Genomic DNA, 20,659 nt, shown 5'->3' with positions numbered 1-20,659 from the left:
TTAAACTTCTGCTTCTACTTCCGGGTTACTACTGTTTCTAACGGCTACAATTTTTCTCACAACAATAATAATAATAATAATAAATACACATGTAATAATTAAAACATAAATATAGCAGCAACGCATAAAATACTCAAACATTAAATGAAGTGAAAAGAGCACAAATTTGGTGTGAAAGGAAAACTCAAACTATGTCTTATTATTTAATTAAAACAATGATTCCGTTTTAATTGCTTTTATGACTTAAAAGAAACATAATTCAAATAAATAATAAACGAAAAAGTGCAACTCTTTTGTTCCGACATCTCAGTATGTATATCCGGGTCAGTGAATGATAACGCAGGGGAACGTAAACAGGAAGTCTGAGTGCCTGAGAGAGAGAAGCGCTTTTTTATTCCTGATTATTTTTATTATTCTCAGATAAATGACGAGTTTTTAGAGCTCTGACTGAATCAGGTTCTCTTTACTTTCTTAATAACATTAATATTTTACATCACAATAACAAAGAAAACATGATTAGCATTAAGATGATTATTAATAGAACTGAATATTTACTCTAATTTCTTTTTTTTCCAGGAGACGACATGTCGGGGAGTTTTTATTTTGTGATGGTGGGACATCATGATAATCCGGTGTATGAGATGGAATTTCTGCCTCCTGGGAAAACCGAATCAAAAGTATCAAATTTTCTTCATAAATATTTTAATTCAGTAAAATCATAATCAAATAGTTCCATTTCTACACGGTGGCTCAGTGGGTAGCACTGTCGCCTCACAGCAAGAAGGTCCTGGGTTCGATCCCAGGTGGAATAAGGTCTGGGACCTTTCTGTTTGGAGTTTGCATGTTCTCCCCGTGTCTATGTGGGTTTCCTCCGGGTGCTCCGGTTTCCTCCCACAGTACAAAGACATGCAAGTGAGGTGAATTGAAGATACTAAATTAATTAAAAAAAACTTGTGAACTGATGAATCTTGTGTTACGAGTACCTACCGTTTCTGTCATGAATGTAACCAAAGTGTAGAACATGACGTTAAAATCCGAATAAATGAATTGGATTTCTACATGTTCAAATAAAAACAATATTGAAGCATAGTGCTGATAGGTCAGAATCTTATCTGATCTGTCCATGATTAAAGATTTGCTGTTTACAAACAATAATTTATTAATTTATTTAGTTTGTCATTAACTAACATTGGTGATCGAACAGCAAACGTGTAAATAAATAATCTAAATCAGCAGTTTTCTTTAACAGATTTAACAGATAAACAATTCTCATTTCAGTACCAGAGACTGAAGCACAGAAACAAAAGGACGATGTGAAAAAAAGAATTTCATAAAAGTAACATCAAGTAATAATCATACAGGTTTAATATGCACAAAAACATTGAATTAAATGCTCACTATGTTTTTATTTTCTTAACCAAACAGCTTCTTTATTGTTTTATTAACAAGACACTTTGTTTCAATTCAAAATATTTTATCCAATTTCAACACAAAAACATTAAAAATATTAAAAATAAATTTCAAATTGTCCTCAAACACAATTTACACTCCAAAACCCAAAACTTTAAAACACTTTTTATTCTAAATCAGCGGTTTTCTTTAACAGACTAAACAAATAAGCAATTCTCTTATCAGTACCAGAGACTGAAGCACAGGAACAAAAGAACATAGTGAAAAAAGTGTGTATTCCAAGATCACCAGACCCACGGTGGAGGAAGCATTGTAATATAAAGCTGCTTCTTTACAAACATTACTGGAGCGTTACATATTTCTATTGAAAGAAACATGAATGAATCAAAAGTATTGGGACACATGAGAGGAGAATATAATATAATATATTATTAATATAATTAACCATGAAACTTAAACATAAAAAGACAATTCAAGATTGCTAAAGAATTTGAAGATTCTGTATAGACTAACCTGAATTCAATTCTATTAAAATTTTACTGAGGATTTTGAAATTGTGAGTCATTCAGAGAGACCCTCGTTACCTTGGGAAACTGAAGATCTTTTGCCAAAAGGAAAGAGTTCAAACACTGCTTATTACTTACTGTAGGTGCTGTAATTATAAAAACAGCAGCCTTACAACAGATCAGTAATGATTTATTTGTGGTTTGAATATTTTCCTTTATTTTTTCTTTTATTTATATTTATAGGTAAATGTGTTTAAATGTGGAGATTTGTACTGGATGAAATGATGAGGTTTTATAATAAATTGCATTATTTTTATATTTTATAGGATGATCATCGACACCTGAACCAGTTTATAGCACATGCTGCTCTGGACCTGGTGGATGAGAACATGTGGCTCTCCAACAACATGTACCTGAAAACTGTAGATAAATTTAATGAGTGGTTTGTCTCTGCCTTCGTCACCGCTGCTCATATCCTTTATTTACATTATTAAGGATGTTTGTTTATAATTATCTTTTAAAATTTTAATTCACACACAGACCGAAATAACCAAAATATATAGTCAAAAATTATCCCACAAATTAAATAATGCAAAAAAGATTTTTCTGTTTTAATAAAATGAACAGCATAAAAAGAAATTAATAATAAAAAAACCAAATGTGAATTTTATTTATAAATTATTGCACTAAAGTGTTAAAAGAAGAAGAAAAGTTTTAAAGAAAGACAGATATAAACTGTTAAAAAAATGAACACTCAATCATTACAGTATAACACCAAGTAAGTTCAACTTTAAGGATCTGTCTAGTTAGGAAGCATAAGCGATTGTAAATCAGTGTCACCTGCTTTTGACGTAAATAAAACTAACAACAGGTCATTGGTCAGGCATCAGCAAGACAACCATCAAAAAGGGAATGATTTTGCAGGTAGTTTTATTCTTGATTATTTCTTTAATGCTTCGTTACATGTAAGATTCATCATGCTCCACGACGTTCGGCAAGAAGATGGCATCAAAAACTTCTTTAATGATGTTTACGATTTATACATCAAAGTGAGCACTTGATTTATTCAGAATGTTCATAAATATCAGTATAAATGTTATACGATATTAAAGTGTAATTTTCTGTGTTTTTTTTTTTTCAGTTTGCGATGAATCCTTTTTATGAAGTGAACACTCCCATTCGCTCCACAGCTTTCGATCGGAAAGTTCAGTTTCTGGGGAAGAAGCACCTGATCAGCTAAACGGTTCCATCCTTACAAGTTTCATACATTTATAATGTAGCAGAATTTCATTTAAAAGAATCAGTTCATTACAGGAAACATTTTATTCTAAATAAACACATTCAAAAAACATCTATAATTAATTAAATAAACTTTTCACTGTTAAAACATGAAACCCCTTTTCTCTCTTTTCCTGTTACATTTTAAACACTGAAAAAATGTATTAAAACATAAATGTAGTTTATTATTTGAACATAAATTTATTAACACAATTTAATTGTACAATTCAAATGTTTTTTTTATTGTATCATTTAATGGTTAAAAAGAACATTAAAATAATGCAGCAAAAATCAATAAAACAGTGTTAGAAATGAAAGTCTGTTTATTTAAAAAATCCACTTTTCAAAGAATATAAAAGCATTGTGTGTGTGTGTTTGTGAAAGTAAAAGAAATAAAAGCTGTAATAAAACATTTACTAAAGAATTTCATAAAAGTAACAGCATTTAATAATCATACAGGTTTAATATGCACAATAACATTGAATTAAATGCTCACTATGTTTTCTTTACCAAACAGCTTCTTTATTGTTTTATTAACAGTACACTTTGTTTCAATCCAAAATATTTTATCAAATTTTAACACAAAAACATTTTAAAAAATTCAAAATTTTACCGGATACAATTTACTCTACAAAACCCAAAACGTTAAAACACTTTTTTCCTCATTAGGATCTTTAGCTTTCTGGTTGTGGTTGTATATTCTTACCTGGTACAAATAAGACTTGAGATTTAAGTTTCTTCTTTATCGTTGTTTTCAGTTTAACTTTTTGTTTTTGCATGAAAATCATTTAAAACTAAAAAATAGTTTCTTCATCATCATGGCAGCTTCCTGAAATCAGAACCACGTTATCCAGTCCAATTTCACCGCTTCCAGAATTTCCACGTGTTCCCTCAAAAACAATCTGCAACAAAAATCAAAAGTTTCATTTAAACTGAAAAGAATAAATAAATCAAGTACAGAAAATAATCGTTAATTATTTATCATTAAGGATTCTGAGTAAAGACTCAGTAAAGTATTTTTTAATCTTTCTGAAAAGTAATTGTTTAATTACTTTCAATTTTGTGAATTTATTTTGGAAAGCAGTGAGCACCCTGGTGTCAATAATAACACTAGCCCACCATCACTGAGTCCCGGGTTCGAATCTCAGCAGTGCTATCGGCTGGCAGGGCGTGTACACGATTGGCTATGTCTGAAGGTGGCAGAAGCCCTGCGTTTGGATTGGCACCCTGTCCAGGATGTTCCTGTATTGTGGCTAGTGTTTCCCTGTGGAGCCTGACCTGCCACAACCTTGACAACCCTGACCAGGACAAAGTGGTTGATGGAAAAATAAAAAAGGACATACAATGACATGGAATTCTTTTGATGAGACAATACAATCATTTTTCATCATACCGAATCTGGGGCTTGGCCCGTCCAGACCACGTCGATGTTGTCGCTCTGCCACTCGTCGGCACTGAATCTCGTTTCCCACAAAACATAATCGCTGTTAGCATTTTCCATGATGATGCGCAGACTTCCTGTTTGCTGTTCTGTGATTTGGTAGCTGAATTTCAGACAGAAGGAACCCTGGCGAACTCGATCTGTAAGGAGGAGCTTCAGTCGGGCCTTTTCCCTCCAGTTACCCACAATTCCACTCAGAGCCATGTAGTACTGCTTTCCTATAAATATACACACATTACTGTTAGCATAAACACAGACACACACAGTACGCTTATGTTAGCGTGCACTGAAGGTGCCATTATAACATCAACAGTAAAGAAACTTGTCGTAACTTTCTGTAAATAATGTCGACAAATAGTAAAGAGGAAAGTTTGTTTGTTTATTAGGATGTTAACATCATGTTTTACACTTACACAAGGTTCATCTGTTCACAAGGTTAAATCAAACACAGTTTTGGACAATTTTGTATCTCCAAATTCACCTCACTTGCATGTTTTTGGACTGTGGGAGGAAACCGGAGCACCCGGAGTAAACCCACGCAGACACAGGGAGAACATGCAAACTCCACACAGAAAGGACCCGGACTGCCCCACCTGGGGATCGAACCCAGGAACCTTCTTGCTGTGAGGCAACAGTGCTACCCACTTAGCCACTGTGCTGCCCTAAAGAGGCAAGCAGCTAGCCATTAGCATAGTGTTAGCATAGATAACAGTATACGGGGTGTCATTAGCGGACAGTGATTTGCACGTTGAATGTGATTGGTTTATGACTGTATCATACTCATTTATTTGGTTCATTCCAGTAAAAACATCATGTTAGACATGTTTAAATATTGAGAGTTGGTACCTTTTTGATGGTAGTGTACACTCCAGTCCAGGTCATCATCCTTCTCCTGAACCCATTCACACTCCCCCGAATCAAAACCACAATCAGTCAGAAATCCTGCTCCAAAAATAAACACACACATGTAAACACACATCTAGAAAATCCAATGAGAAACTCAAATCAGGACTTACGTTCATACAGAGGAGCCGCATTTATCTCCTTCAGTTCTGACACTCGCCCATAGACCTCACCAGGAACTGTCCAAAAAACATCAACATGTCATTTATTAGCATATATTAGCAAATATTAGGTACACAAAAGCAAAGCATATTGGAACTTCTTCAAATTTCATCAGAGCAGGCAATGTTTTCCCAACCTGGTGGACCTGTGCCCACTGTAGCCTCAGATTGGGACCATCTACCTCAAGTGGATGAGAAGCTTTATTACTCATCATGGTTGTTAAGCTTAATTGAGTTACTGTGGCTAGTTCAGTCTAGTCATTCAGGCCATTAACAAGATTAACTGCATAACTGCCGCTTACTGGATGCTTGAACAGATTTCTTCTGCATTGTGATGTTTGATGTGAAGAGAAACTGAAGAACTTGGTCAGTGTCTGTATGAGTTGATAGATAGATTATTACAGTGGAATAAAGCTGAATATTTTTAATGAGGCAGATGTTTGATTTTCTTTCTCTGATTGTTGATTTGTGTTCTAGGTTTTGTAGTATTGTGGCGCCGGCGAGTAGGGGCCGCAAGTGAGCCGCCCTTGGCAGTTCACTCAGTGGTTTAGGACAGACACTCATTCATACACACAGACATTCATACAACAGACAAACATAAAGCTGCCTATCCAGCCCTCACCGTAGCCACCCCAGCCCTAACACTGGGCTACACGGCCACGGTAAGCACGGACAGCATGGCCACAAGGGCTTCTGGGTAAAGCCCGTGGCGGCCCCCTAGCGGTGATGCTACATTGCCCCCTCCCTAATGGTCAACCAACCCGGTGACCAACTCACCAGCGCTCCTCGTCCGGACTGCACCCCATTACACTGCCGAGCCACCCTTACACCCACTGCTGGACCGGACACTCTGCCCCTGCAGCCACCTGGGCTAGCGCACTCACACAGATGGGGCATATTGGCCCACCGAACCACCCAAACACCACTATCCCACTTCTGACACCAATGTGGCGCCGGTGAGTAGGAAGGAGAGCGTCGGGACCGTGAGTGAGCTGCCCTTGGCACTCATTCACACACACATACATTCATATAACAGACAAACATAAAGCTACCTATCCAGCCCTCACCGTAGCCACCCCAGCCGTAACACTGGGCTACAAGGCCACAGTAAGCACGGACAGCATGGCCGCAAGGGCTTCTGGGTAAAGCCCGTGGCGGCCCCCTAGCGGTGACGCTACAGTATTAAACATTTTTTGGGGCTGATGACAGCACCTGTCTACACACCAGATGTTTTATGGCAGGATAATAAAGGGGTTGGTATTAGTTCCCACTGATTTGAGGAAAGTTGGAGGTGGAGTTTTTCCCAGCTGGGATGTTCTGGATGTTTGGTGGACATGTCTCCTCATGCGAGAAGATGTAAAGCTTAAAGTAAAAGCTTCTACAGCTGTAATGTCCATGCTGTGTAATAAGGGGCAGCTTTAATAACGTTAATTCCCACATTTTTCCTGAATTTCTTCAAAGTGTTGCAGCTTGTTGAGATCTTTTAGCTTCTTCACATTGCAGGAATGATTTTATTAATTAATGATAATATTCTACATGGCTGCAGAGATGAAGCCTGGGTGTGTCTAGTCTAATTAAATGTATTGAATACATAACAGAACACACACATTTAAATGAAACACTTAGTGCTGTATCTTCTATTAAAGGACTTACAGAAAACATCTCCTCTGGGTTTCAGCTTTTCACTGTTTACTCCATTCTTCTCCTCTCCACCAACACCTCTATCTTGTTCCTCCTCTAGCTCCCCCTCTGTAAGTATTTGTGGTTCTTCTGGGCCGATGTAAACTTCTCCATCATAATCAAAGGGTTGCAGGTGAAGTTTGGGGGATTCGGTCACTAGGGCTTCGGGGATGGTGTTGTCCAGTTTTTCTCCCAAAATCCGAAACTTTGATGGAGAATCTGGAATCACTGTTACAAACCAAATGTATTTTAACATGAATCATCTCCAGGATCTGAGATTAGCATGTTGTTCCGTTACAAACACACCCCTGTTTATGTTAAAGTGTGCTATTAATTTTGCAAATCTGGTATCTGTCACTAATAAAAACAGGAATTAAAACAACTGTGAATTAAAATAAAGCAGTGTCTGTACAGGTTTATGCAAACATTGATATATTAGGTTAAAACAAGCAAACACAGTTATTAATTATTAAGTCATTTAACAAAACAAAAATGAATCTTAATCTAATCTTAATCTATTTATGTAATGACACCAACAAAATATTCCTTAATAAATAAGTAATAATTTTAATAATAATATATAAATGAATAATATTTGAAAAAATGTATTTCTAACAATTAAAAGTTTTAAAATCTTATATCAAGACACAATTTTTTCTTTTTTTATTAAAAATCAGTCACAGTGGTTTTCAGGTATAAAATATACCTCTTACAATCAATCCACTGAGCTGCGGTCGGCTGTATTTATATAATAGCATAGAGAGATACAGAACAATTGCTTAATGGCTTTGAATCTCTCATTTAAATGACTTTAAGTAAAAAAGTAAATGTGAGTTCATGGCACAATCAGAAGAACTGAAAAGTTGAGCACTGTCAATCAAGTGTACACAAACCAGATGACAGAGACATTCCACATTCAGTGGATGGGGATGTATACAAACAAGCAGCTCCAGCACTGAGTTAAATCATCAGATCATGCAAGGACATTAAAGGTTAACGTTGAAATGCAGGCAGGTTTTCCACCCATAAATGCAATTTCCAAACTTCAACACACAATGAATGAATGAATGAATGAACACAGGCTGATCTGAGACCGAATGATCTCACCATTCTGAAATTCATCTGCACTTCCTTTATCTCCTCCGTCCCATGAACTGCGACTGCTGCTATAGAACGGCTTTACTACACACAATACACATTCATGTAGAAATGTTCTAATGCAGGTTCAGATACAGAAGCACTTTATATCAGAGACTACAATATATTTATTACCAAAAACTTTGTTTTTAACTGCACCTCATTTGTCAGTTTATTGTAGAATCCTGATCCTGATCTCATGACTAAATATTTAAAAATAATTCTGGTCGAGTAGAGTAAATTCAGTAGTTTGTTCTTCTCTAATGCAGTAAGTATATAATGCCACATTAAGAATAAAAAAGAATATATTCTCATTTTACGATTAACAATAATATATTTGTACATTCTTCAGAAAGCACAAAACATTCTATAGAAATGTGTTACAGATTTTAAACTTAATTCCAGATATTTATCACAAATAATTTTAAGCTTTTATTTTTAGAACAAAATGGAATTTAAACTTTATCTAAAAAAACTTTAACAACTTTTTTATTTAAAACCATTTGCTTATTTTTATAGTTTATAGTTTTTTTGGTCAGTTTAAGTTTTTCAGTTTACAAAAATGTAAAAAAAAATGTAATATTAAATTTGCGTTCGCATGAAATCTGAAATTTTTCCATGAACAATAATCTACTCAGTCAGAACCAATTAGATTACAGAAATAAATAAAAGCTACATAAAACAGATTTAATATGTGTTTTGAATGTTGGTTTAATGGGTGAGAACCACCACTAAATTAAAGCTAAATAAATTCTAAATTAAACTCAAAGATTTAAACCACCAGATACCTGTAAAGTAAAAAAGGGATAAAATTGATAATAAAATGATAATGAAAATAAAAAAAACCTGAACAGTCGAAGCCGTTGCCACGAAAACCTTGTTTGCACTTGCACTTGTACGATCCATCAGTGTTTATACAGTCTGCGTGTCGATCACATTTATTAGCGGTGCTGTCAGCACACTCATTAATATCTGAAAAACACAAAACATTAAATTAATAATACAATAATGAAAAAAACAAAAAGAAATGAAATACTGTTAAAATATTATTAAATATTTAAGTGTGTTAGATTACAAAATCAAATAAACACCAACAAAGTACTGTGGGTAAAAAAAGAAATACAAGAATACCCCAGAACAAATGAAAAAGTACATAAAATAGATATAATAATAAACTAATAAATGACAATAATGTAAGTACATTTAAAGTTAAATGTCTTTAAGTTGAAAATCTTAAAAAGTGTATGTAAATGTACTAAAACAAACATAAAAAAATTTAAAAGCAAAAATATTGAAAATACAATATATGGAATACAAATAATTTATATAAACATTACAATGATTTTAAATTTATTATTTTCTAAGTAAGATAAAATGATAAAACTTTAAAATTAAGTTTAAATTATTGGACATTCTTAAATAAAATAAACAAATTATAATTTTAAATAAACTTTTTAATGAAATAGTGAGTTAGTAATGGTAAGTTTAGATTTGTATCATTTTTAATTGTTCTTACCCACACAGTCGTATTTTCCATTGATGTATTTCAGATCATAACCAGTTTGACACTTGCAGTAGTAACTTCCAAAAGTATTCACACACTCTCGGTTGTATGGACACTGGTGCTTCTGGCTCACACACTCATCAATGTCTAACCAACAGAAAATTCATATTAACACAATTCTTCCTGTATGCTTCAGTGTTTATTTACTTCCTACACTGAACAACTTCAGATTAAAAGATCAAAAGAATTTAATTGAATTTAATAAAAAATGGTTTTACCCAACACCCATGATTTCTATTTGTTAACCTTCCATAAACACTGAGCTTAGCTGAGCAGCTGAGGTGTCACTTCATGTGTTTCTATGAGATCTGGTCTTTTAGTCATGGCTTTGTAATTCTGTGGTGTTTTACCCTGTCAGACTGACCTACGCAGGTCTTCCCATCAGGACTGAGCTGTAATCCAGTGGATGGACAGATGCACCGAATTTCGCCTTCAACTTCCTCACATCCGTACTGACAGTGAGCTAACAAGCAGGTCCTGGAGTCTGTAATTAAATAAAAACAACATTTAGCTGAATCATAATGCTAATGTAACAATGCACTAAAAAACACCTGATCTCATCTGCACTCAGAATGAGCAGGCAGAAATAGGAACAATATATATATTTGAAAATTAAATGACTACAGAAATAAATAATTGTTAGAAGTTTATTGCAGCACTTACTTGCACAAGTGCCATCAGGCATTAGCATGTATCCATTTAAGCAGTAGCACATGTAGCTACCAAACGTGTTCATGCACCGATGTTCACATGGACGAGGCTTCAGTCCACATTCATTCAAATCTGGGGACAGAGACACAGTTAGCTCCTGCAGCAAACACTAGCAGAGAGCTAAATAGCACAACTATTTGTCAGCAAATCAGGTCACATTAATGTGTTGACCTAGCAAGCTTAATATATCCATGGGTTTCAAAGGGTGGGTCCTCAGACAATGAGTTGAATGTTACAGCTAGCTACCAACTTACATGAGCTTCCTTTCAGGTAACTTAATATTAGCGGCCTAAATACAGTATAACCATTAAATCTTTTAACACAAAAAATCTACTAAATCATTTCAGATATTCAGATAAAATTCAATACAAAAACAACCTGAGAAGCAACAAAAAACACCAACCGGCCCTGTGTGGGAAAAAGTAATTGCTCCCTTAGCTACTCAATCAGTGAACCAAATGCTTTATTAATTGGGTATAATTACACCAGACACACAGACTCAAAAACTGCAACCATTTTAAAATTCATCTCAGTCTGAAAATGGTTAAAAGGACATTTCTAAAGCTTTGGAGACCAGACTGTAAGCAATTCTCTCCAAATGGAAAATAAACTGGAGCTGAACTTCTTCATGAAAAGGTGGGTCGCAGTTTAGATGCTTCTAAAATGGATGAATCCAAATGTTGCATAACATCCTTAATAATTAAATAATGTAGCCGCTCAGGTGGCACAGCGGTAAAGTATGCTAGCGCACCAGAGTTGGGTTTCTAGATGCATCGTATCGAAACTCAGCTCTACCTTTCCGACTGGGTTGGGCGGCAGTATGAACAACGTTTGGCTGTTGTTCAGGGGCTTAGAGGTAGAGTCGGAGCATGGGTCCTCATAACTGGTACAACTGTGGCCCCTGCTGGTTGACTGACGGTGCCTGCACAGGGCTGAGGAATAACATTGAGGGGGGGGTGTGCGCAGTGTCTCTCGGTGTATGAACTCAGCTCGTGCAGGTGAAAAATGCAGGCTGTACTGATTGCGTGCTGGAGGGGGCGCAACCAGTATAGAGGACACAATCAGGGTAATTGGACATGACTAGAATAGGGATAAAAAATTGGGGGGAAAAAAGTGGGAAAAAATAGATAATTAAAAAATAAATAAATTAATTAATAAATTAAATAATGTAAAATATTTTTTATTTTGTGTTTCCTCGTCTTATATTTTTGTGAGATCCTAAAACTGTTTAGTTTCACACATGCAAAAACAAAAGACATTAACAGGGTTGATTTTTTTAAAAGCACTGTAGCAGCTATATTCAACATGAACTAATTTAATGAAATATAACTAAATCAAATGTATAATAATTATAAGCCATAAATGTACTGTATAATAATCTTAGCCTAGATTTGGGACACATTTCGCTGTTGGACATACGTTAGACCATGGAACTAGTCACAATAAAAAATCATGTTAGATACATTTATTATCACCCAGAATATAGAGAAGATACTTCCAGTGCCACAGTGAGTTAACTTTTATTCAAGCTAGTAGTACAAACTGTAGTTGTGATTATACAGATACTTGATGTTGTTGTGATTATACAGATCTATCTATCTATCTATCTATCTATCTATCTATCTATCTATCTATCTATCTATCTATCTATCTATCTATCTATCTATCCATCCATCCATCCATCCATCCATCCATCCATCCATCCATCCATCCATCCATCCATCCATCCATCCATCCATCCATCTGGCTAATCTAAATAACAACATTATTACATCTGGACATAGATTTTTATAAAACTTAGATTATTAGCCAGCTAAAAGAAAATTAATATTTGTTACAAACCTTGGCTGCATGTTCTTCCGGTGTATCCAGGAAAACATTTGCATTTGTTTGGGCCAACACATTCTCCATGTTTACATCCGAATTCACACTGTGCTGAAAATACAATCATCAGTAAATGAAATCATTAATTCTGACCAATCCAAAATGTTTAGAGAAAAATAAAACACACTTATTTTTAAATGTATAAAAATATGATGAATGTCTCGACCATGAATTTGTTACTAGTGTTTTTGAAACCTGAAATTTCCCCTTATTGGTATTAGCTTTAGATTCCTTCATGAGCATGAAACAGTACAGATCTCAGCAGCCCAGTTGCTTCCATCACCTGATACTGAGACCACATCACACCTGAACTTCACTCCACTCATTTAAAGAAAGGATCAAACTCAGTTTTAAATCCTATTTGTAAACTTCGTCAATATTATCTTCTCTTTTTCTTCCAGAACTGCTTTACCTGTGAACAGTACCTAACAGTCAGTCACTCTCCAACCCTTTTAAACTTTAAACCTCATCTTAAGCTTTGTCTGCTCTGTCTTTCACTTGCCCAGGTTCTTAACTTGATTCTTTATTGTGGTCATTCTTTTGGTTAGTTGATGTAGGTGTTTCTACAGTCTCCCATCTTCACTGGGGGTGCATCAAGAAATACAACTCTAATACACAAAATGAAAATCATACTTTCAATACATCAATTTTTTATTGATGTCCTCTGGACCTGAGCTGTGCTGTGGTCCATGTTTCAATCTTTAAATGTACAGTAATTTCTCTGCGCCCAAAACTTAAAGAACCTTCCAGACTGTTATCAGTGAAAGGTGCAAAAGCCAGCATCTGTCATGATATAGGACAGAGGTCACTAACAGGCGGACCGCGGTCCGGATCCGGACCCAGAAGCTGTCCCATACGGACCCGGACCTACAGCCAAAACAGAAAGTTATGATTTGAAACCTGACGGAGCGCTTCTATTTTAACCGGCGCAGCTTTTGTAGTCTTTACGGTAGCGGTTTAGCGGATGAGAAAACGCACAGACCAATCACGTGACACCACTCAGCCAATCAAGTCTGTGCATTCCAGCCGGTAAACACAGCGACTCTACAGTGCAGACAGATGAGAGAGTTAGAGGCGAGGTACATGTGGAAAGACGGTGGAAAGAAAAAGAAAGATAGCGAACGTAGAAAAAACGAAGGGAGAGATACAGACGACTGTGCAGGAGAAAGTTAAGAAAAAGACGAGTGAGACAGGAGACAAATAGCGCTCTCCAAAAAAGAAACGTGTACAGCGAAAATACAGCATTTAATCCGTGATGGAGAGACTCATTTCTGTTCTTACTTCCCACTGGAGCACAATTTATTTTTATTTTCTCTTAATTTGATAAGAGAAAGGTTTGATAAGGTGGGGCGGCCCGGGTCCTCTCTGTGTGGAGTTTGCATGTTCTCCCCGTGTTTACTCCAGGTGCTCCGGTTTCCTCCCACAGTACAAAGACGTGCAAGTGAGGTGAATTGGAGACACTAAATTGTCCATGACTGTATTCGATATAAACTTGTGACCTGATGAACCTTGTGTAATGAGTAAATACTGTTCCTGTCATGATGTAACCAAAGTGTAAAACATGACGTTAAAATCCTAATAAACAAACAGACATCTGATTTGACAGTCAGTTATTGATTACATGCAGATGTAGATACAACTACTAGGCTATTTATAAATAATATATATCAATATATATGTTATATATATATACTGTATATATATATATATATATATAGTTAAACATTCCGGACCTTTGCTTCAAGAAATTTTCTCTAACTGGACCTCTTTACATTTTAGTTGAATACCCCTGATATAGGAGATCATCGGTGACACAGAGGTGAATTTTGGGAATTTTAGAGAGACACATGCTGCCATGTGCATATGGTGCATGGTGTTGTATGGCACACTAGAGCTGACATCTTGAACTTGTAGGTTCAAATCTCGAGGGAATTCCTCATGACTGCTGCAATTATGGCCTTTACTAGCTAAACGGTACGAATCTCCATATGACCCTGCCTTGTGCAGTTAAAAAGAAGCAGTCAGCTACTGCACACATGTTGATCTATGATTGGTGCATCATGAAAAGGAGAATCTAACAATAGTGACTTTAGATTGTTAAGCAGCTGAAATCTCATATCAAGCAAGAATAGATAAAAAATCCACTTGCAAAACTGCAACAATTTGTGTCCTCTTTTTCCAAACCATTACAAGGTATTATTAATAGGAACGGTGATGGAGTAAAATGCCTCTGTCCCAACCAAGTGTGTTGCATAAATGTGTTTATATTTGCAAAATACCAGAATAAAGATTCAATAACAAATCACATATTCTTCTTTTTATTGCCCTTTACAGCATACGGAATACAACATACAATTTAAACAACCTATTCCAACTTTTATGAAAATTGAGTTTGTTAATTAAATAATATTATTATAATAATCAATGATAAACTGTAGGTTTTAGATTTAAAATGAAAACAAGAAGGTGGAGATGAAAAATCTTTATTTTACCCTCACACTGGCCCTTAGAATTTTTCTTCCAGCCATAGCAACACTCCAACCGGTTACCATAGCGACAGATACCTTGTAGGTTTCCGAGTGTGATTTGTCTGCTTTGCCTGTAACAAACATTAAAAAACATACATTTGTTTAAGTTTTCTATCACAATGCAGCTGGTAAACAGCGTGATGAAAACAAAAAGAAAACCTGTGTGATCAGGAGAGTGAAATAAGAAATAACTCAGTAAAAGAAATAATATTGCTAGAATCAAGTATATAATAATGCTTTACTACAGTATTATACATGCTAAATCTGATCTAAACTTTTTTATATTGTTAAATGTAAAGAGTTTGAAGTTTATAATGGAAAGGATAACAAAGGGAAGTGGATGTGTTATAAACAGGATATGTGAATGCAGGCGTGATTTTAGTTGGGGGAGGAAACAAAAATAGTGCAATGCTGTGAATCTGAGATGCTAACAGGTGGTTATGCTACATTTATAGCTACATTCCCAGCTCTTAAAATACCTGTGCTAAAAGCAGCGAGCTAAACTACAGGCATTGGTGGCAGTACTTCATCCTGAGCCAAAAACTTCAACCCTTAGCAACACTGTCAAAACAAGAGACTTTCAAAATGGACACCTGTGAACATAAAGTACTACAGGTACTATAGTTTAGTATAGTATAGTATAGTGCAAAGTAGTGTAGTATAGTACAGGACAGTGTAGTATAGTACAGCACAGTGTAGTTTAGTACAGTACAGTGTAGTATAGTACATCACAGTGCAATATGGTGCAGAGCAATGTGGCATAGGAAAGTACAGTGTGGAAGAGCATAGAGCAGTGTAGTATAGTTGTTAGATACGGCTAAAGTCACTACACAGACGTCCCTTCTATAAACATAGCTCAGGAGAGGAAGAACTCAGTGAATCCTGTACGGGAAAAGCACTCAGACAAGAGACAAGGTCAGAGTTTGAGATGCCTTAATTTGTTCTGAGTTTTACAACTCAGAGCTTATATAGACACAGCTATCTCTAGAATAGGCTTAAGGTTTGGTGAGATAAAAAGGGTGTTGAAACAGGAACAGAACCAGATTTTAAGAGCTCTGTAGTTCGCTTTATTTGCAGGAACAGATGGTATACTAAGCTTAACGGTCAAATAGTTCAGCACCATAAGTATATAGGGTTCAGCACCATAAGTATATCGACACTTAAAATATCTAACAATAGTAAAGCCCAGTAAAGTGTAGTGTAGCACAGTACAGTGCTGTATAGTGCAGAGCAGTGTAGTATTGTATGGTACAGTGTATTATAATACAGTACAGTGTAGTATAGTACAGTACCGTGTTGTATAATGCACAGCAGTGTAGTATTGTATGGTACAGTGTAGTATAGTACAGTACAGTGTAGTATAATACAGTGCAGTGTTGTATTGCGCAGAGCAGTGTAGTATTGTATGGTACAGTGTAGTATAATACAGTACAGTGTAGTATAGTACAGTACCGTGTTGTATAATGCATAGCAGTGTAGTATTGTATGGTACAGTGTAGTATAGTACAGTGTAGTGTAGTGCAGAGCAGTGTTGTATAGTGCAGAGAAGTGTAGTATTATATGGTACAGTGTAGTATAATACAGTACAGTGTAGTATAGTACAGTACAGTGTTGTATAGTGCAGAGTAGTGTAGTATTGTATGGTACAGTGTAGTATATTACAGTACAGTACATTGTAGTATAGTACAGTACAGTGTTGTATAGTACAGAGCAGTGTAGTATAGTGCAGAGCAGTGTAGTATTGTATGGTACAGTGTAGTATAATACAGTACAGTGTAGTATAGTGCAGAGCAGTGTTGTATAGTGCAGAGTAGTATAGTATTGTATGGTACAGTGTAGTATATTCCAGTACAGTACATTGTAGTATAGTACAGTACAGTGTTGTATAGTACATAGCAGTGTAGTATAGTGCAGAGCAGTGTAGTATTGTATGGTACAGTGTAGTATAATACAGTACAGTGTAGTATAGTGCAGAGCAGTGTAGTATTGTATGGTACAGTGTAGCATAATACAGTACAGTGAAGTATAGTACAGTACAGTGTTGTATAGTGCAGAGTTGTGTAGTATTGTATGGTACAGTGTAGTATAATACAGTACAGTGTAGTATAGTGCAGAGCAGTGTAGTATTGTATGGTACAGTGTAGTATAATACAGTACAGTGTAGTATAGTACAGTACAGTGTTGTATAATGCATAGCAGTGTAGTATTGTATGGTACAGTGTAGTATAATACAGTACAGTGTAGTATAGTACAGTGTTGTATAGAGCAGAGCAGTGTAGTATTGTATGGTACAGTGTGGTATAGTACAGTACAGTGTAGTATAGTACAGTACAGTGTTGTATAGTACAGAGCAGTGTGGTATTGTATGGTACAGTGTAGTATTGTATGGTACAGTGTAGTATAATACAGTACTGTGTAGTATAGTGCAGAGCAGTGTAGTATTGTATGGTACAGTGTAGTATAATACAGTACAGTGTAGTATAGTGCAGAGCAGTGTAGTTTTGTATGGTACAGTGTAGTATAATACAGTACAGTGAAGTATAGTACAGTACAGTGTTGTATAGTGCAGAGTTGTGTAGTATTGTATGGTACAGTGTAGTATAATACAGTACAGTGTAGTATAGTGCAGAGCAGTGTAGTATTGTATGGTACAGTGTAGTATAATACAGTACAGTACAGTGTAGTATAGTACAGTACAGTGTTGTATAGTGCATAGCAGTGTAGTATTGTATGGTACAGTGTAGTATAATACAGTACAGTGTAGTATTGTATGGTACAGTGTAGTATAATACAGTACAGTACAGTGTAGTATAGTACAGTACAGTGTTGTATAGTACAGTACAGTGTTGTATAGTGCATAGCAGTGTAGTATTGTATGGTACAGTGTAGTATAATACAGTACAGTGTAGTATTGTATGGTACAGTGTAGTATAATACAGTACAGTACAGTGTAGTATAGTACAGTACAGTGTTGTATAGTGCATAGCAGTGTAGTTTTGTATGGTACAGTGTAGTATAATACAGTACAGTGTAGTATTGTATGGTACAGTGTAGTATAATACAGTACAGTACAGTGTAGTATAGTACAGTACAGTGTTGTATAGTGCATAGCAGTGTAGTTTTGTATGGTACAGTGTAGTATAATACAGTACAGTGAAGTATAGTACAGTACAGTGTTGTATAGTGCAGAGTTGTGTAGTATTGTATGGTACAGTGTAGTATAATACAGTACAGTGTAGTATAGTGCAGAGCAGTGTAGTATTGTATGGTACAGTGTAGTATAGTACAGTACAGTACAGTGTAGTATAGTACAGTACAGTGTTGTATAGTGCATAGCAGTGTAGTATTGTATGGTACAGTGTAGTATAATACAGTACAGTGTAGTATAGTACAGTGTTGTATAGTGCAGAGCAGTGTAGTATTGTATGGTACAGTGTGGTATAGTACAGTACAGTGTAGTATAGTACAGTACAGTGTTGTATAGTACAGAGCAGTGTAGTATTGTATGGTACAGTGTGGTATAGTACAGTACAGTGTAGTATAGTACAGTACAGTGTTGTATAGTACAGAGCAGTGTAGTATTGTATGGTACAGTGTGGTATAGTACAGTACAGTGTAGTATAGTACAGTACAGTGTTGTATAGTACAGAGCAGTGTGGTATTGTATGGTACAGTGTAGAAGAATGTAGAACAATGTAGTATAGTGCTGATCAGTGTAGTATAGTAGTGCAATATAGTACAGTGTAGTATAGTATGGTACATTATTGTATAGTATAGTAAAATATAGTAGAATGGTAAAGGCCAGCAGTTTAGTATACAATTTTAAATCAGAAAATGTTAGGACAGTATGGAAAATGCAAATACAAAAACAGATTTATTTCACTTTCATTACATTGCTGACAGTTTGAACCCCTTAAATGTCATGTTTTGCCTGGTCAACTCCATTTTATTTGTCAATATGCATCCATTCCTGCATTTCAGGCCTGCAACACATTTCAAAAAAGTTGAGACGGTAAAGCATTTACATTCTATTGTTACATGTTTGCATGTCTGCAATAATTAGATTGAATCAATTGGATTGGATCAACATCTTTTGAAATGTGCAAATTTTTTGGTAGTGGCTTATACAGTTTGTTTAGTGTTTTTTTGCCCAAATTTTATTCGCAATTAAAGCAGACATCATTTCACAGGGTTTACAAACTTTTTTACACAACTGAAAGTACTTAATCATGTTTAAATGAATTTGCTGCAGCAGTAAACTAAGTGATGTAATCAGATTTTCAATCCACTGAACACTGGTTAACATTTTAACAGCTAAATTTTACGTAGCTAAAAATCTTGTAAATGAAACAGAATTTCTTCACAATCAGCTTTTACCTAGAAACTATGGAGAAGGAAGCTAACAGTGTTAATATCATTCCTACTTTTTTGTTGTTTTCTTTAAAAGTGAACCAGCACAGATAAGTACATGTCCAAAGGTATGGAATTTTAAATGATTCTAGTATGATGCATCATCCATCACACAACAGTATCTTCCCCCAACAGTTGTTTTAAACATAGTTTATTCCTCCAGTGTTTTTATTTATGAAACATATAGATTAGTGCATACAAAGTGCTGCTTTGATGGCACCCTTACAGTCTCATTTATTAAATGTACTAATTTTAAAACAAGTCATGATACTTTTACATGCAAAGGTAAAAAAATAAGGCTGAAACTTTTTGAAAATATATATAAAATATATAAATAAAATAAAGATTAAAATGAACTGCATGAGAAAAACAAGGTAAAACATTTTTATTTGAATAAATAATGAATAAACACTCATACCTGTTTTCAGCTTTTGAGTGTGAAACATATAGCAGGAAGATCAGAGAACTGATCCAACTGAAAGCTTTCATGGCTGAAAGTTTTCTCCTTCAGTAGTTCTTGCTTTTTTCTTTCTTTCTTCTTGATCCAGGATAAATACAGTGTTAGTTTGGAGGACGTCTCCAGACTTGTAGCAGTTCCTCTGCTTTTAACTCGTCTCCACACCAGGATCAGATTCCAGACTGCTGCAGTCTGTTTTTAGTGGGAGGAGGTATTTAAAAGTGGGAGGGGGTATTTAAAAACACCATCATGAGCATATTTTTACCTGAAATTCCACACAGGAAGTAGTGATTGATGGGTATTTGTAGCCTGAGGGGTTTACCTGCCTGAAATATGTGCAGAATAAAGACCAGGAACACTGCATTAAAACACTTTATTCTATAGAAAATACAAATCTTTACAGTTTAAAACATTTACAGTCAAAAGTTTACATACACTTAAACATTTCATAGTTGTTTAGGTTTTAGGTTCCAAGATCAAGATTATCTGTACAAACAAACTGTCTGTTCATACAAACTACATAAAACAGGTCTCCTCATACTGAGAAGAACAACTTTCTGTATAGTAAGATTTAAATAAAGAACCACCA

The 20,659-nt window shown here is 35.3% G+C and overlaps 2 protein-coding genes across 2 annotated transcripts; one reads left to right on the top strand and one right to left on the bottom strand.

Moving 5' to 3' along the window:
• The first annotated feature begins 342 nt into the window (after nucleotides 1-342).
• trappc2 (trafficking protein particle complex subunit 2) lies at nucleotides 343-3,511 on the top strand. Its single transcript, XM_063006050.1, has 5 exons — nucleotides 343-456; nucleotides 577-677; nucleotides 2,243-2,389; nucleotides 2,882-2,965; nucleotides 3,058-3,511. Exons 2-5 carry the CDS (start codon nucleotides 585-587, stop codon nucleotides 3,154-3,156), a joined length of 423 nt encoding a protein of 140 aa, XP_062862120.1. The 5' UTR covers nucleotides 343-456; nucleotides 577-584; the 3' UTR covers nucleotides 3,157-3,511.
• A 120-nt stretch (nucleotides 3,512-3,631) lies between these two features.
• Nucleotides 3,632-20,105, bottom strand: egfl6 (EGF-like-domain, multiple 6). The gene is made up of 13 exons (XM_063006037.1): nucleotides 20,032-20,105; nucleotides 15,168-15,274; nucleotides 12,634-12,726; nucleotides 10,744-10,863; nucleotides 10,445-10,564; nucleotides 10,033-10,167; nucleotides 9,363-9,488; nucleotides 8,487-8,561; nucleotides 7,353-7,607; nucleotides 5,652-5,717; nucleotides 5,482-5,577; nucleotides 4,588-4,853; nucleotides 3,632-4,096 (listed from the first exon to the last, which is right to left on the bottom strand). Exons 1-13 carry the CDS (start codon nucleotides 20,100-20,102, stop codon nucleotides 3,989-3,991), a joined length of 1,638 nt encoding a protein of 545 aa, XP_062862107.1. The 5' UTR covers nucleotides 20,103-20,105; the 3' UTR covers nucleotides 3,632-3,988.
• Between the last annotated feature and the right edge of the window lie 554 nt (nucleotides 20,106-20,659).

The sequence above is a fragment of the Trichomycterus rosablanca genome, chromosome 12 (genome assembly GCF_030014385.1).
Source record: "Trichomycterus rosablanca isolate fTriRos1 chromosome 12, fTriRos1.hap1, whole genome shotgun sequence".
NCBI lineage: Eukaryota > Metazoa > Chordata > Actinopteri > Siluriformes > Trichomycteridae > Trichomycterus > Trichomycterus rosablanca.
Note: the sequence above shows the minus strand (reverse complement) of the source record. Positions and strands in the feature narration are given on the sequence as shown.